Below are 17,215 nucleotides of genomic sequence, written 5' to 3'. Positions count from 1 at the left end.
ATTGTTACAATTAAGTATTTCAGGTTTGGTCAATATGGTAACTTGTGCAAAATTTTTTGTATAATATAATATAAACGTCTGTGAATTAGTAATATTGCGAGATAATAAAACCATATCGTCAGTTACCAATTATTGTTTTAAGTATGTACAAATATATGCTCCCTTAAAATTAAACTAATTTTAAAGCGATAGAATTACAAGCTACATACGTACAGTATCTCTTGTGTATTGCATTTAATTCGCTTAATAGTAATTACAAGTAGTAGTAACAATAACAATAAATAAAAAATATAATAAAACGCAAATGCTTATTTTCGAATCATATTTATATAGCTATACATATATCTATATATATACACATATATATATGTATGTATATATGTATATATTTAATAAACTCTGAGTCTTTTATTACAAATTGCAAATAAACAGAGTAGCAAAATCATTGTATGCTCGCGATACAAATGCCATTCTAAGAATGAATAACGGTACTTACTTGATTTCGTACACATGAAAATCTCTCATATGACTTTCGTATAATTCGTTCGTCGATTTTCGCGTCATCTTTCGATGCAAGTACCGTCTTATAAAACGCATAGATTTTCGAAATCGCACAACATTCAATTCTCCCTAAGATTACATTGTATACTAATGTCGAAGTATTAGTCCACAGTGTGTATGTGTATGTATGTGATTCAATTGCTCACATTTTCTTCACTGGATTCCTTAAACTCGTATTTTTTCTAACATCTGTGATACTTCTTGTTGGATCAGTTTATCGATTGACCCATCTCTTCACCGCTTCCGCCCAGTTAGCTTCATCTTCATCTTCCTTCTCACCGTCCGCCTCTTCTCTCTCGCCTCTCTCCTGCTCCTGTTCGCTGGACAATGTAGCCGACGGTGTTTGCGGTATGCAGTTACGAGATCTCAATTCTGCCAAAAAGTCATTCTCCTGCTGATAACGTCGTTGGAGTTCCTCTCGCCAGGAATTTCCACCGCCGCTACTATCATCGCCATCCTCGCCGGCTTCAAAGTCTATAAGTAGACGCGACTAGTTTCAAAATTCAGTCGCACAAATACTGAGATTATTATATTTGTTACTTTCAGCTCAAACGATAAAAGATAAAGTAGCATATCTATATTCGCTGAATTTAATTCCATTTCTCTTTCTCATTGTCTTCCCAAGTAGGTCTCTCAACTTCGAAGGTTTATGTAGTCGTATATTATCTGGTATTTGAACATATATAGACTTATAACTATAGACGAATAAGAATAATCATTTATGAAGATATACGACAAAAATCCGTAGAATAACTTATCTTAATATTATCGTCAGAAGTATACATCGTAGTTGTGTGCGTGATGCTTATGAAGATGAAAGAAATGTAGAGATATGTTATTAAATATGAATACGAGTATATATATTGTATGTACAAATATGTACAGTTTGATTTTTGCAAAATTAATGTTGAAAGTACCAAAGAAAAAATTAAACCGAAATATTAATATGAAACTCGTAGATAATTAGCGCTTGAAAAATTTAAGGATTGCTTCAATTAGAAGAGCAACATTGCGAAGATCTAAAGTGCAAACGAAAGTAAAAGTAATGAAAGTTTCAAAAGTCGATGTAGAGATACTTACCTAGTGGTTTTCTGATGTTCATTAGTCCTGAGTTGTGAGAATGGTCCTCCTGGTCTGAGTCTGCAAGCCACCAGGACACATTCACGGGGGGTGCATCACACACATTCCACAACACGTCTAAAGTGTCATTTGTATATTGTATATAGTATAATGGAATGTCTATTCGTCGCGATCAAATTCAATTAAGAAGGTATACATACAGTTTGTGTAATAAGAGCGTGATATAATTAAAAAATTGCTTTTTATAATAAAATGAAAAAAATTGCATATATATTATTTAATTAATGCTACGACGTTTTTATAATTTTAAGCTGTTTAGTCGTCGCCGTTATCGATAATTGGAATCTTCTGGGCATACTTTCTACTTGACAGATTATATTCTCAAGGTAAAGATCTCCATATCAAACTAACTTATCCAATTAATTGTTTCATCGTTTATATCTTTTTTCACGAAGCTTTAACTTTATTTTCAAACGTTCTCGATCGAATTCACTTCGGCCACTTTAACACTTCGATGCTATTTTCTTCTTTCCATCGGATGCAAAAACAACTTCGATGTTTCGAATCATCCAAAATATCTAAGTGGATAAAGTGTTAAATCCTTGCTTTGAGGGGCAGTCCTATTTTTACTGGCTATAACAATTCGTTAGAGAAGTCTGTTAATTAGAACATGGGAATAGACTAAGATAAGCCGATAGATTTTTTTAAAGTTATTTGCACGTAAAAAAATACAAATAAAGGAATTCAAATGCTTTCAAAGCAATCAATATTTTTTTCTTTTAGTCTCGAAGGTTGGTAGAAATTATGTCTACAATCTATTCATCCTCTTTCACCTTCCGTACGTTCCAGTAGATTATGATTGACAGTTTTTTGTTTCTTCAAACTGCTTAAGTCACTTACTTATATCTTTGACTTATTATGTATTTCGCAGTTGATTGTCGTGATATTTATGGTCCACTCAGATTCCAAGGATTTCACTTAATTATTCGACTTTTCGATGTAATGAACAGTTTTGCCGATCACGCTCTTGTTAGACAGACTGTATATGTCCTTATTCACATAGAAATATTTTTTTATAGTTTCGTCTCTATTTTTAATTATTTTTTTATAGTGTACCGCTTTCTTAAACTTAGGTAATTTTGAATTTCTAATTTTTTGTTTTACACTCATATCAAATTACGAGTTCGTTAGTTTAATAAATAATCCAATTCTCGAAGTTTTCTTAACAATTAATGTGTATTCGGAATTTCTTGGGATTGCGAATTAGATTGTTGTTGTCATCTGTGATCTTGCGTGTAATGTAGTCCGTGTGCTATTCCACTAGGCTAATATTAACTAACTCTATTCTAGAAAGAAAATAAATGAAACCGTAGAAACGGCAACAGGCAAATATACAGACTATTTTCCAACCGTTCAGACTAACTTTAGCATTTACACTCACTAACAGAAGTAATGAGGAAGGTTCGTATGCATACGGTTTGCATCTGGAGACGACGATTTGTAGCCTTCACTACTTGTATAAACTTTTCTCATCACTTTGTTCAGTAAAATGCTAAGTTGTCAAACGTTTTAGAAACAAACCGTATAAAGAAAATATACACAGTATCCCAAGGTTATTGCACTTTCTCTTGTGATCATTATATAAATATTAAAATATAAAATAAAATTTACAATCTTTAAAATCTCTTGAAAAAATAATAGTATTTTAAATATGATTAAAATTGAAGTTTAAATGTGCAAGTATAAATGACAAAGTTCTGTTAATAATTTTCAAATTTAAGTAAGAAAAATATTTTATATCTCGTTAAAATGACATAACTGCTGGAAGAAAGTGTAATAATTTTTAATAGGAGACCGTATGTATATTTCAATATTTACATCTTCTGGCTCGAAAAAGCTATATTTTCGTATATAATCATTATATTATTAAAAATTTGCATAAAAATGATATATAATGTAAAATATTGTGATATTAGAATCACTTATCTCAATATTTTATTTGATTGGATTGATAGGATTCACGTCGATCCAATCATTATTCACTTTCCTGCAACGAATATTTTATTATACTTACGCGATTTTCCAGAATATAAACGTATATACATAAAGGTGCATTCAAGTTCGATTCAAGTATATCCAATGAAATATATCTCACGTATAGATGGCATTTGTATAAATCATCTTACAAATCGACTATGAATATCAAGACTAAGAACAGATGAAGAGTCGCATCTTTTTCATGCTATATGATCCTTTGATAATATGAGAATTCGAATATAAATAAATGCGACGTGGCATGCCTGTACATTCAGCTCAAATACGATGATTGAAAATATTTCAAAGATAAATGTTAGTATACAGCAAGTAATTAAAAGATAAATCCTGTGTTATATTATTTCTTGCAGTTTTGAATCGAGTTAAAACAATAAAATAATACGTATGATGTGCGAGAAATTAGCATACCATTTAGAAAAATTGAAAATATATCTGTTTTATTATTTTATACGTTTAGAATGAAGGTGAAGAAGAAACGTTTCTCATAAAATGGCATGAAACACGCAACTAATTAATATACATCTGTGTATATAGTGTAGTGATAGTGAGAATAATGGTACATGTAGCAGGAGCAAAAATAGTTGCAATAGTAATGAAACAGTGTAGTATTAATAAACATGATTTTGTTGTAAAATACTACGCACGATAATATGGTAAATGCAGATCAGTTTATCTATTGCTCACCTCGCCTTCGAGACAATCGACAATTTGACATATTTACGGCGCCACTGATAATGAAATCGTAATCCGTATTACTAACATGCTATCAGCTAAAAAACACGACGATAGAGATGCTAACATACTTCGTAGCTAAAAGCTTGCAATATCAAATTGATCTGTACAATTCACGACGAGGCGCTATACTGCCTCTTAAAAATTACCTTCAGTTCTGTTTGTGAGATAGTAATACCTATATTCTGCGAAATTCATGTACCAACTATGTATTGAGTGTAACGTACTATATCACGAAAAATATGCTCAGCGGTATCGTGTAATTATACTATTTAAAACTATAAGCAGAATTAGACGTAGCTTTGTCAAGCGAATTTTCGTTAATGTGTGTATTACATTTAATAATAATTAAAAAAAATTCTAAAATATCTCTTATATGTTATTCAATTATAATATGTATATATTTTTTCTTCCCAATTATTCTTCTAACACATTCAAACATATTCTCAATTGAAAAATATTTTTTAAAATCAATTTCTGCTTTTCCAATCCACGTCCAATTTATCAATTGTTATTATTGATACTAATTGATTTTATAGCGCATTATTATTCAACATACCTGAATTTAATTCCCTCACAAGCGTTGACATGGCATTAGTAACGCTGTCGGCAGCTACCAGTAAGTCGTTTCTTAAGGATCGGCCCAAACTATTATTGGCACTGCTGGAACCGCTCCCTGGTAAGCTGTTTGTCCTGAACGCAGACCTGACATCGAAAATCTCTATTTTCTTGGCGCGAAGCAATTTCCAAATAAAAGTTGTTTAAACAAAAATTGCAGCATGCAATTTTTATTGCACAAGCATTATCCAATCTGCTTAACGTAATTCTTACACATCCAGTTCGCTATAGTTACTCGCGACCAAGGCATATAAGCGTCTACAAAGTTTTAAATTAAAATTAGCAACTCATCGATTATAACAATACACACATGCACGATTTCAGGAAGCTACGATATTTATTGGTGTCTAATATACTGTAATCTAACAAAAATATATCAATATGGCAAAGTTGTGAACGCATCGCAAATGCTTCGTTTCCGATCTATTAAGATATTTGCCGCGTTTGACTGGTACAATACTTGCAGGACGATAATATTTACATATCGCAGCGCTTGCGTAATAAATACGAAATAACAATGTTTTAAAGGTGGATGGTGTTTTTGCACACAAGCTTAGAGTAGAAAAAAAAAAGGATCGGATGGGTAACTTATACGCGTCAAACTTTACATCCAACGCATCAATACTTTCCTTACAGGGTAATTGCTTTTGTACTGTACATAAAAATGATACATTTAAGATGACTAATAATGGTAGCAAACTAAAAGAGGATATTCATGTAAGAAACTTACATCTCGAACCTAATAAAACTTAAAAGAAATTATTCAAACAGGGTTAAAAGCGACATGACATGGGATATACAAATATATCTACTATATATATTTATAAGTCGATATAAATCTGACGATTTAACATTTTATGAGGTACTTTCACTTATTTCGCGCTAGTACCACATTGTTCTTAATACTAGCTTAATTAGAAATCGCTCATATTCGCATGCAGGAGAATTTAGGACTTCTTTAGCTAATTGTGTAAGTAATCCGTATACTGTGCAATAATATCTCTATGCCAATTGCTACAATAATGTTGACAGGAGAAATTAATTTTTTAATGAACACATGATCGAGGTACATATTCCGTCTAATAAGTGATGAACCTGCTTTTCGAGCGTTTTTCAAAGTTGATTTCCTTTTACAATACAAGTCAATTATTCAATCAATAGTAATTTGGAAGGATTAAATTCAATGCGACGTGTGACATAAAATTACTATTTTTAAATGATATTATTTTATTGCGAATATTGATTGATATAATTAATGTTTATTTAGCTGCATAATCTAATTATATACCTATATTATTAAAATGTATTTTATGTACATGGAATGTACATAGATTTCTAAGTTCGCTTGGAATGTCTAAGTGAACAAATTGCTCTGACTATGTAATATATTATTCTATATATATTATATAAATTACGTGTACAATTATGTATCACGCATATTCTGTTTATAATTTTCTGTCTTTGCTTCGCTCTTTTCGCGCTGTAGAAGGTTCTATCCTTTCATTTATATATTCTCTCTTTGTGCATGCTTGCCTACCTTACATCGCCGCCAACACACGACAAGCTATCTGGAATGGGGTTCTGTATCGTGCCGAGCATAGCGTTGCCTTGCACGTTAGCCACTGTTGTCGGTATGGGATTTTGATAGCTCTGAGACATTTGTTGCGACATTTGCTGCTGCTGTATTTGCTGATGTTGCTGCTGTTGCTGTTGCTGTTGTTGAGGTGTAGACAAAGGCCCGCCGGGAGTCGGTGGTGCTGATCTGCTGCTCGGTATTGCACCAGGTGGCAAAGGCGGTGACTTCGTACTTCGTGGCGAACTGTTTGGTGTTGATCGTGGCGATGCCTGATGATTCTATCGAGGTAGATAACATTGTGTTACTAATTACGTTCTTGTTTACGCGAAACTATAGCATCCCTCTTTTTTAAACTTCCACACTTCATCAGTTCACCTTCTAGTTTCATCTTCAAAGACAGAGAATTGAAACCCATTTAACTTTAACCAAGCTTTAAAGAAGCAGTTTTGTAAAATGTTCTTGAAAGTACCTTTAGCATTTTCATTAAACCTTCCAGCTGCACCATTAGTTGTCTTCTGGAATCTTGCAACGTCGCTAGATGCGTTTCTAGTTCATCCTTTCGCTGTCTCAAAGCTCGCAATTCTGACATTAGCGCCGGATTTTCTAAACCCGCGGCTTCTATCTCTTGTTGCCTTCTGTAGCGAGAATAAAAAATTTCTTGAGAAATTGTTAGATACGATTTAACACAAGGAAGTGGAATGTATCACACACATAATTTCAATTATTAAAACATAATAATATTCCACTTCCAATAATTTATTTTATAAGCGTTGTGATGTGTGATTAATGTAGTATATGAATGTATTAATATATGAATCCAATCCAATGAATATATAAGTCAATTTGAAAGAGATCAAGAATGCTCGATGTTAATGAATTTATTTAAATGCGAATTTTATCACTGTTACGTCCATTTCTATCAATGTAGATTATCTTCAATTTTGGTTTACTTTATTTTTTATCTTCTAGTTCTAAGAATCAGAAAAAGATAAAAATTAAATTAAACCGAGATTAAAGTTAATCTATATTGATAGAAATGTATATTAATGGTAATATATAAATATGTATCGTTTCTCTCTGTTCCGTTGTGCAGGCTATGCAACCAAGGTGACACAAAGCGAAACAGAACGTTCTGAACATGCGTGACCCTAGGATGGGTTAACAGGATGAAATCGAGGTTTAGGTTTGATATAAAGGAATATAAACGACACAGGTATACCTTAACCTTGCTATCTCGCGCATTATCTCCTTGTTCTTCGCCTCCAACTGCGATATAAGCTCACGCTGCGCCCGCGACGCATCTAACGATGCCAGGTTTACGTCCGACGGTGCTCGACCCTATAATCAGAAATATTGTCGCGGATGAAACAATCCGTAATGTGAATTTTTACTGGTAATCTAAACGATGTTTACTTACTGCTTGATCTGCCTGGGACATTCTGGACGCGGTACGAGGCTGTTAACGAGGCAGTTATAAAATTAATATTAATATTAGTGCTAGAAAGTGGCCACGATAATGGAAACAGAACAATTTAATTGGCTTTTACGGCTTTTGCAAATTTAACGGATTAAGATAGTAGCAAGAGCATTCGCGCTTTTAACGTTAAGCAAATTATAACGCGTAATGTAAATAGTAAGCGTAAAATGTATGTAAATTTTAAAGGACTTACCACAGTCCTAGCTTCTTGTGCCAACCTTTGTGCATATCGTGCTATTAATTTATGTTCATCGTCCAGTCTTGAACTGTCCATACTGGACGATATACAAAAGGAATAAGTAAAGCATGGCGTCTGCACGCAAATGGCAAAGGCAAATAAATTGTGCGTAAATTAGAATTTCGTTCGAGCTTACCTTCTCAGAGTCGAACGACTATCCACCGATCCTGAATCAAAGGGGGCCATAAACCCTGGATCTGGAAAACCGTTGTGAGATGGTAAAGGTGACGGTGGGCTGGAACGTAGTGAATTTATTTAGATTGAAAAATAATTCTGAGACACAATGAGCGATTGTAATGTTATGCGAATAATAAAGATACTAACACTATGTGCGACAGATCTAGCGTCTTCTCAGGTTGTTCCGGAAATCGCGGTAGACTGTTCTTTCCCTTCTCAGGAACACATCTGAAGCTCTTTCGCAGAGAGTGACCAATCTGCTTGCTTGGTGATTTCTATTAACAAAAATTCTTTATTGAAAATTAAATAATGCAAGAAATGTTTCAAAACATATAAATAATGGAAATACGTACAAAACTGCTATACTCCCTCGTTTCATGATCGTTATTATGCGTTCCTGAAACTTTACCACGCCAGAAACAGTCTTGACATAACTGATACGAATGGCACTTTTGACATCTGTAGCGGAACCCGGTGAAGTTTTCTTTGTGACAAGCGTCGCACATAATAGGATGAGCAACTGCAAACACGAAGAATGACGCAAAATCTCATCCACCGATCGATTTTATTGTTAGTCGCTAATTTCTCGCACAACTACCTGTTTCCACGGTCGCCATTCTGTGATACAATGGCAACCAGATTAAGCAGTGTGGTCCAGGATCTGACATAAGCGTATCCAGGAAATCGTTTACGGTGACTTTGGAGTTCTGACACATACAAAGCATTATCTGTTTAGTTTAGCAATGTATTAAAGCAGCTGCACATATACGTACAATGCGTACATACCGCGGGAAAAATGGAGTTAGCAAGACCATCGGAATATCCAAACGACGGGGACTCGTAGACCGCCGCGGTTAAAGCTAGAACTTCTTTCAGATAATCGGCGAACCTCCAGTGTATCATATGTCCATTGCTATCAGATATTTGCGAGTATATATCTATTTATAGAATAAACATCGTTAATGAACTTAGCTTTATGGATCAACAAATAAACTATCCTTCACCAATTTTGATGAATTTTAGATGTAGTAGAGCATCAAAAAATATTATTTATTTTTTAGTTTATTTCAAGGTTTAGAAGTTGAAACAATTCAAAAGTAACAGATTTTTTCATTTTCAGTGAGTATTTTCAAAACTGTGAGATAAAAAAAAATGTTTTATATAAAAGTTTTATAGTATTTTATATTCTCAATAATGGTGTAGTCACATTTTTCGAAAATGGCAAATTTTTTAATTCACTCCCACTCACAAGGTTTAGGAATTGTTTTGATCCCTAAATCTTTACATAAACAGATAATAAAAATATGGATCTTTAATATTTTTTTATGCTCTACAACAAAGCTCAAAATCGATGAGGGACAGTTCTGACAGTTCCCTTGTAAGAGAATGAAGAAACTACTTACATCGAAATTTATCCATGAGTTTTCCCGCGCATAATGTTGCCAGGGCTACCTTCACTGAGAACACGGATATCTTATTGTTCTCTCTGTAAAAAAATCGCACGGTTTAATTGAGTGCTGACAATCGCATCAAATAAAAAATCTTATATATAATCATCTATTTTTTTAATCATGTATTTTCAATATAGTGATGTATTGTGTGCGTTTAACGGCATCACGAACGCACGTAATAAATCACTATAGAAGCGATATTGGAAACAAATGATTAAAAAAACAGGTAGATTAATATTTTTCGATCTCCTCTGGTTTATTATCACTAGAGTCCGATCGAAACTTTTTACTGAAACTGCTGAACCGAAACACTCGTGACTTACATGTCAATTTCAACTGGAACCGAAACCAAAATTAAAAAATAAGGATCCTATAAAGGTCATATGTATAGATATGTCCATATATTATATATTTTTTCTGCTTAAATATCATAATTTATTGAAACAATAATTAAATTTTCGCCGAAATCGAAAACCGAAATTTCGGTTGTATCAATTTTTGGACAAAGAATATAAGTACTTTTTCTTCATAAATTTAATTTAACCATAATTTAATTATTGAAACAATTAATTATACACAATAATTACACATATTAAAATTAATATTTGTGAAGAAGAGTTATATTGGTTTCAGTCGAAATTAACACGTAATGAGTGATCATTTTCAGTTTCGATAAAAGTTTCAGTCGGATTCTAATTATCACTATATTTGTGTCATAACAAACAAACGAACAAACATTGTTATCAATAGCTGAAAATAGAAACTGAAAAATGATAAAATTCAGAAAAGTCTCTAGTGTGCATAATTATTTAAAAAACGACGGTTATTTATCTTATCAAACGTACCCGCTTGTATAAGCAGCCAGCAGCCAGTTCATCAACAATGCCGTAGTAGCGTCAACTTTGGACTGTTGCGATACTGGTACTCTCTTGTTTAGCGCGTGAAACAGGGAAGACAGTAGTGTTTCGAGTCTGGATACTCCCAAGGTGCTCGATGGTTCCAGCGTGTTCAGACCGTTCTCTCGAAATGCCTCGATCACGTTCCATATATCGACGTTGTGCACTGCATAAAATCATACATGCGTTATTAAAAAGGTACATACCTTGACATTTACCTTCATACAACATTAATTAATGCAAGCCTGAGCGCCACGTTCTCTTTAAATTCCGACGCTGACATCAAAATACTGTTAATTATCATTAGCGTAGTCATATAAATGTGAGAAAATTAGCATTTCTTAGTTAATTTCCTAGTCATGACTTAAAGATCTTTGCCCTATTAATCATCATAAAGGCACGATGGAAATAGAGATGACGAGTATTTTAACAAGTTCACTGATCTAGTTTTTATAAATTTTTTAGTTTAATACCAGAGCATATTTATAATTATTATTAATTTCTATATTAATTAAACTAATATAATAAAATTATTGTTGTAATAATTAATTTTTATATTAAACTAATATAGTAATAATCAGTATTATTATATTAATTTCAATTCCTTTTACTTTTTCATGGATAGTGTATTTTACTTCTGAAAAGTTTGTACACAAGTAATGCTAAAATGAGCATACTCACGATGCACTTTCTTCTGTATGAATCTCAGCTTGCAGGCGGTGCGGTACGACGCGAATCGTATGGTGTCAAAATTCTGCTGTCGCATCTCCTGCAGAAGCTGCAAACGGCTCGTCTCGCCGCTGCTCCCGTTTCCCGATCCACCCGCACCTTCCTCTGCCATTTTCACTCTGAAAAACGAGCGGATGATGCGTCTCCTCACCGAATCTTCCTGCGCGCTTCTTCGCGATCGCTTATAGTTGTTTCGTAACGAGCGGTACGATTCTGCGCTCAGGACCGACATACACTGCGTTGTTTCTTTTTTTTTTCTTATTATAGCGGTAAATTTATGCACGGCATAAAAGATACGCGTGAAGCGAAGGTCGTTGAAGTGATTAATCGTAGATTCATTAGATGACAAAGAATTACCTCGTGCACTATTAACGAATATTCCGTAGCAACTATATGCGTTACGACAGCGCGGCGCCACAACACGATTTTATTATATTTAAATAAATAGCACATGAGATATTACTGTGCATTTCGTGCTAAAAATAAGTGACAGCTTTTTTCTGTTAAAATGAATCTTTTAGTAACGCCATTAGAGTATCAACAGAATAATTTAGAAGGCTGCGACATCATTTAACATTGCTTCATTATGCTCTTTATTAGCTCTAGTTCGAAGTAATACATTCCGTCGCGAATTGATGGAACACTTGGTGTAACGCATGTAGACACGCAACTGGCGAAGCTGTTCTTAATTCATAGCTCGTGTAGGATGCGTCACGCTGCGTCGTGATGAGGACGAGATTGTTCATCATAGGCCTAATGACGGACTGGAAAGAGCTAATTAGAAACAATTAGAGAGTACACGCGATGTATTTGTCTTAGGGAAACATACCGTGTTATTAACATACGAACGTTTTCGATCCGCATATGGATCTACAATAAAATTGCGTACAAATATTTTTAATTAATAATTTATATTGATAATCAACATTATACTATAATTTAAGTGATCGTTTAAATACGCAAATTATTTCTTATTTAAAATGTTCAGATAATCTGATCTTTTGTTTCTTTTTTTTTTTGATATTTAAAAATTGAAACATTTTTGAAAGAAAAATGTAAGACGCTAATTACATACATAATTATTTACACTACCTGATAATATTTATTATCAAGTTTATTAAATTAAATTGAAAATGAAGTATTTGAGTTTTGCTCGTTCATGAGAAATAATTTGAATCGTAAAGGGTTAATATTAGCTTCCATAACAGATTTTTCATTTTAGATCTTTTTTGCGAGGACATGAAGACTAATATTTTCGGAAAAAGAATTAATTCAAGGCTGTTCAATCGTGATGATATAATCCGTTTTACGTAAACCATTGACCTGGTTAGGGAACGCCGATATCCCAAGATGTAATTGATTTAAAACCGATCGTTCGTTTGCTCGAGGATTATTTTTTTTTTCCTTCGGTGAACAAACTTCGGTGAATAAACTTCGGTGCTTCTCACGTTATTTTCGTTATTGCGTTCAAATCAATGTACTAATTTTGCGATATAATGATTTATATGTGACGTAATCGTAATTGAGATAATTTAAGGCGTTAATTTTGGGACACAAATTCATTATGCATAAAATTCATTTTTAATTTATATATGATTCATGTCAGAGAGAATTCAGGATAGAATTCAATTAATAATTTCATGGATCATGTAACATGAAAAATACTTGAAGAATAAGAATATACATGCATATGAAATATTTAAATGCATGTAAGAATAAATGGTCCATAAAATTGTAAATAGAATTCTATCTTAAAGTTAATCCAAACCATATTTTCTAAAACCTTTGGAGTGGATCTCTAAAAAATAAAAATTGAGCCGGTCTTGAAAAAGAATGACTCAATTTTCAATCCTTAAGAATGAGATTTCACTCTTCTAAATGAGATTCACTCTAAAAGTTTTAAAAAGTGTCGTTTGGGGTAAGTTTAACATAAAATTTTCAAAAAATTTAATAAAAATCGATTAAATAAGTTAAATTTAATAAGAAATAATTCCTTTCTCTTAATCTCGATGTCAAAAAATTGTCCAAATATCCTGGATATTATTTATAAAAATAATAATGCATTATTTAAATGTATGTTTTTCAAGGGACCTGAAAAATAAATGTGTATCTATTTATCTTTTCGGAGTACAGTGTCGAGCATCGCATCGTTTAGTTATTCTCAACAAATAAATTGAGATCGCGCAAACCGGAATAGACGGATTCAAGAAGCGATGAGAGAATAATCGGCTGATAGCTTCGGCGAAATAAGGGAACTAAACGCGGATGCCTAAGTTTGAATCAATACGATAAGTGGGCCAGGTGGGGGGAACGTAAGATCGGCCGAAGAAACGGGGGAACGACCGGGAAAGGAACGCCGGGCGGCCGCGGGCGCGTTTGAAGGAACGCGCGAAACGGAGCGACCGGGAGGCGCGGCTAACTTCAGCGCGTTGAGAAAATCTCTTCAGTACGAGAGCGAAGATCAGAGTTGCGCCGATGAGAATCAAAAACGACGCGAACGTTTTGGCATCTACGACGGTACGTGATGCGCTTTTATACATTCCCATATGACTCGCATTCGCCACGTACGGTTTAGCAAAGCTTTTTATCGAGCTTCGGAGACCGATATTGCTTGTACTACAAAAGGTCTGCATTCCTGCTACATTTTTTCTCTCTCTCTGTATAAATTTCTAACATATTGTATATATATATACATACATTTACTTATTCGATTCCGAATTGAATTGAACTTTATAGTTTGTCTAGAGATAGCCAATTATTTTTTACTTGATTTATTTTATTTACTATGTTACTGGAAAATATACATATAACATAACGCGTGGCAATAAGCGAAAGCAACAAGCTCCGATACGTTTGAGCGGGGAATGTTGTAAACTACGCGCTTGCGCGCGACCTGGGAGAGACCTCTTCTGAGATTTTCTTCGGGACGACTTTTGAGCGATTAAACTCCAATTAATCTTAATTAACTTGATCGGCAGTATAGCTCGAAGCGACATTTTCAACCATGTTAATTGTTGTCCTCTTCTGATCTTTTATATCTCTTCCGACGTGCAATTAACGGAAAGTTATAATTCTACCGTCGCAAAATAGTTAGAACAAAATATTATTACTGAACAAGTTAAATTGCTGATTAGTAATAATAATAATTTTATTGAATATAACATTATTAGAAAGAAAATAAAAATAATATATAAAGAAAGAAAAGATACAAAACACAGTGCAATTAATTGAGAAGAGGATTGTCCTTTATTGCATATAAAGTTATTATTATTAAGCAAGCAAATAAACAAATATGCTGAATAAATTAATAGAAGTTTGACCGCCTTTAAAATAACAGGATGATCCTCCTTTCGATTAATTGCGCTATGTTTTGTTTCTTTTATATTTTCTTTGTATTTATTGCTGCTTTTATTTCTTTTTTTATACGTTCTTAAAAGGTTTGTTCTAGAAGATTAATAAACGCTTTATGTATCTACCTATGGAGTATAAAAATATTTTTTAATTAACGCAAGCGCGCGGTTCGAGTTAATTAAAATTCAGCATAGAATCAATGACGACACACGAGACGTTATTAACGAGCACCATGATATCCTACCGTTTCTCGCTTCGTCGCGTCCGGCGCCAACAATGACAATCTATTTCTTTTTAATTGTATTTTATATTCTATAGTCGATCAGATACACGCTTTATTTCCCCGATCAATCTCAAAGACGGATGGCACGTCAATAAATGATGTCACCGCAGTTACCTATCAATAATTCAGCACCTATCAGTATCAACTGTATCAAGCTGTCACTTAACGCGGTCTCGTTCCGAATTCACGATCGAGAGAATACGAGAGCGTACGGATTTGCTGCAAGAGCTCGAAATAAACAGACGACAAAATATTGACGTTTTATTTCGAACGCAGAATTTGGCTCTTTATCGAATCATATTATAATTAACAGTAAAGACTTTATAACAGGCCATGAACGGTTTTATTAAAATTCTATGAGAATGATATGCTCATATTCATAATCAGATCTTATATTTAAAGCAAGTTTATCTTTAGATGCTCTGTAGTCAATAAAATAATTCTTAGAGCATCTGAAGATCAATTTAAGGAAGCCTTAAATACATATAAAGTATAAAGCCTGACTATGAATATGGGCAATAATTTCTTCCTATATATACACTACCTCATTTTAACTTATACTGCTTCACTCTATAACTTTAACAATTTAATAGAAATTGAAGCTAAAGTGAGATAAATTTATAACTTTAATTAAAAGATATAGAGTGAGACAGTATATATATATATATATATATGTATACAGGAAGATATTATATACACCTTTCTCTCTCATAGAATTTTAACAAACTCGCTCGTGGTCAGATTCTAATATAGGGACTCTAATCAAAAACAATTATAGATATCAATATTTGAAGCAATTGGTATTCGGAACATTAAGTAGAATCTGTCTCCAGTAGACGATAATTTTAGTTCATCATGAAGTCAATCTTATCAATTTATAAAATACAAGGTCAGTCTTATGAATTTATAAAATATTTTAATATTTCATTCTCATTTATTATAGCAATCAAATTAAGTAATTGATTATCCTAGGTCGGATTATGATGAATTAAATCGTTTCATTTTACGCTTTTTTTCTCGTATTCGAAAAGAAATACCTAAAAAAAAATTTTTTTTAAGTATAAATATATTTGAGAGGAATAATCACGAGAAATTAGAGAGAGAGAGAGAGAGAGAGAGACTGAAAATGAAAAGAACGTTTCTGACGACAGCTTCTGCAGGCACCTAACCTGTTCTACCGGTCGGTTTACCTATCTATCTACCTGCCTGCCTGCCAACTTACCTGAGGCGCTCTCTGCGCGCGTGTCTTCGGCGAGAAAAAAAGGATACCGACGGGGGCGTGGAGTCGTCGACGCCGTACCCGTGGAAGGCCTCTCTCGCCTCTGCTTTTATCGCCTCGTCATTAAATCGCGGAGGACAGATCAGAAGCACGGGTGAGACGGCGGTCGTCGACGTCCAAGAGCGACTGCCCTCGCCGGACGACCGTTCACGGGAGCGGTTTTAACAAAACGTGTGAACGTCCGTCTCGCTTCGCGGCGGTCGATATGCTTGGCGTGCACACGAGGTAGAACCGCGGTGATCGTCGAGCGTGCGAGTTATGGATCACGGTAATACATACGGAACGGAACGCGGATTCTGCCCGGAGGCCGGGACGACGTCACGGTAAACAAGCCCACCGCACAAATCCCGATCCGACGCCCGTCGCAGCCATCACTGGCCGTCGCTGATCTTCTCCGCCGGTGGCGCCTGATCGCCGACCTGAACGGCTGAACGGGAGAGAACGGGGAAATCGGACCGCGGCGACGCGCGCGACGGATTCGAAATTAATCCGGGAGATCATCCATGGGCGTCGCGTTGACTTTGGCTGCGTTCCATTGTTCAGTGGAAGTACTAAAAATCTATAGTTTACGACTTCATTCTTGTTATCCACGGAATGTTAAACAAGGGTAAAAAGGGTACTGACACACACGTGTTTTCGAACGCGCCCTTGTATATACCTATATTCGTTGCAAAGTACTGAAAATCTGTAGTATACATAACGCGCACTATAG

The 17,215-nt window shown here is 34.2% G+C and overlaps 2 protein-coding genes across 11 annotated transcripts in view; one reads left to right on the top strand and one right to left on the bottom strand.

The window, feature by feature from the left end:
• Positions 1–386: 386 nt before the first annotated feature.
• On the bottom strand, positions 387–16,891 carry LOC108758772 (dystrobrevin beta). Of its 9 annotated transcripts, none has more exons than XR_001939962.1 (17): positions 11,543–11,822; positions 10,811–11,027; positions 9,918–10,000; positions 9,301–9,452; positions 9,113–9,221; positions 8,868–9,034; positions 8,662–8,789; positions 8,474–8,572; positions 8,293–8,374; positions 8,040–8,078; positions 7,842–7,960; positions 7,092–7,257; positions 6,584–6,900; positions 4,988–5,133; positions 1,642–1,758; positions 531–1,035; positions 387–495 (listed from the first exon to the last, which is right to left on the bottom strand). XR_001939962.1 is itself a non-coding variant. In XM_018503870.1 (17 exons), exons 2-17 carry the CDS (start codon positions 11,700–11,702, stop codon positions 776–778), a joined length of 2,361 nt encoding a protein of 786 aa, XP_018359372.1. In that variant the 5' UTR covers positions 11,703–11,709; positions 16,447–16,891. The 9 variants fall into 9 exon arrangements, 8 of the variants coding, with proteins under 8 accessions (XP_018359368.1, XP_018359370.1, XP_018359369.1 ...); XM_018503870.1 differs by lacking the exon at positions 387–495 and adding an exon at positions 16,447–16,891 and having other exon boundaries at positions 776–1,035; positions 11,543–11,709; XM_018503866.1 differs by having other exon boundaries at positions 387–1,035; positions 7,848–7,960; positions 11,543–12,407.
• LOC108758773 (uncharacterized) overlaps positions 10,981–17,215 on the top strand; it is a 33,292-nt gene continuing 27,057 nt past the window's right edge. Inside the window, exons 1-2 of one of the 2 annotated variants that reach the window (XR_001939963.1) lie at positions 10,981–11,059; positions 11,571–11,632. The gene's annotated coding sequence lies outside the window, so the exon portion shown is untranslated. Of the gene's footprint in view, positions 11,060–11,570; positions 11,633–17,215 lie in introns of those variants that run through there. The other variant, XM_018503874.1, reaches the window with a different exon arrangement.

This window comes from Trachymyrmex cornetzi, unplaced genomic scaffold, assembly GCF_001594075.2.
Source record: "Trachymyrmex cornetzi isolate Tcor2-1 unplaced genomic scaffold, Tcor1.1 scaffold16, whole genome shotgun sequence".
Lineage (NCBI taxonomy): Eukaryota > Metazoa > Arthropoda > Insecta > Hymenoptera > Formicidae > Trachymyrmex > Trachymyrmex cornetzi.
Note: the sequence above shows the minus strand (reverse complement) of the source record. Positions and strands in the feature narration are given on the sequence as shown.

Bases quoted from the DNA above. Each gene is read 5' to 3' on its own strand.
- LOC108758772 (XM_018503865.1), bottom strand. From the start codon at position 11,822: ATGTCGGTCCTGAGCGCAGAATCGTACCGCTCGTTACGAAACAACTAT. The intron at 9,222-9,300 runs GTATGTACGCAT...TGTATGTGTCAG, and splicing joins CTAACTCCATTTTTCCCGCG to AACTCCAAAGTCACCGTAAA. The intron at 8,790-8,867 runs GTACGTATTTCC...TTTTGTTAATAG, and splicing joins CGAGGGAGTATAGCAGTTTT to AAATCACCAAGCAAGCAGAT.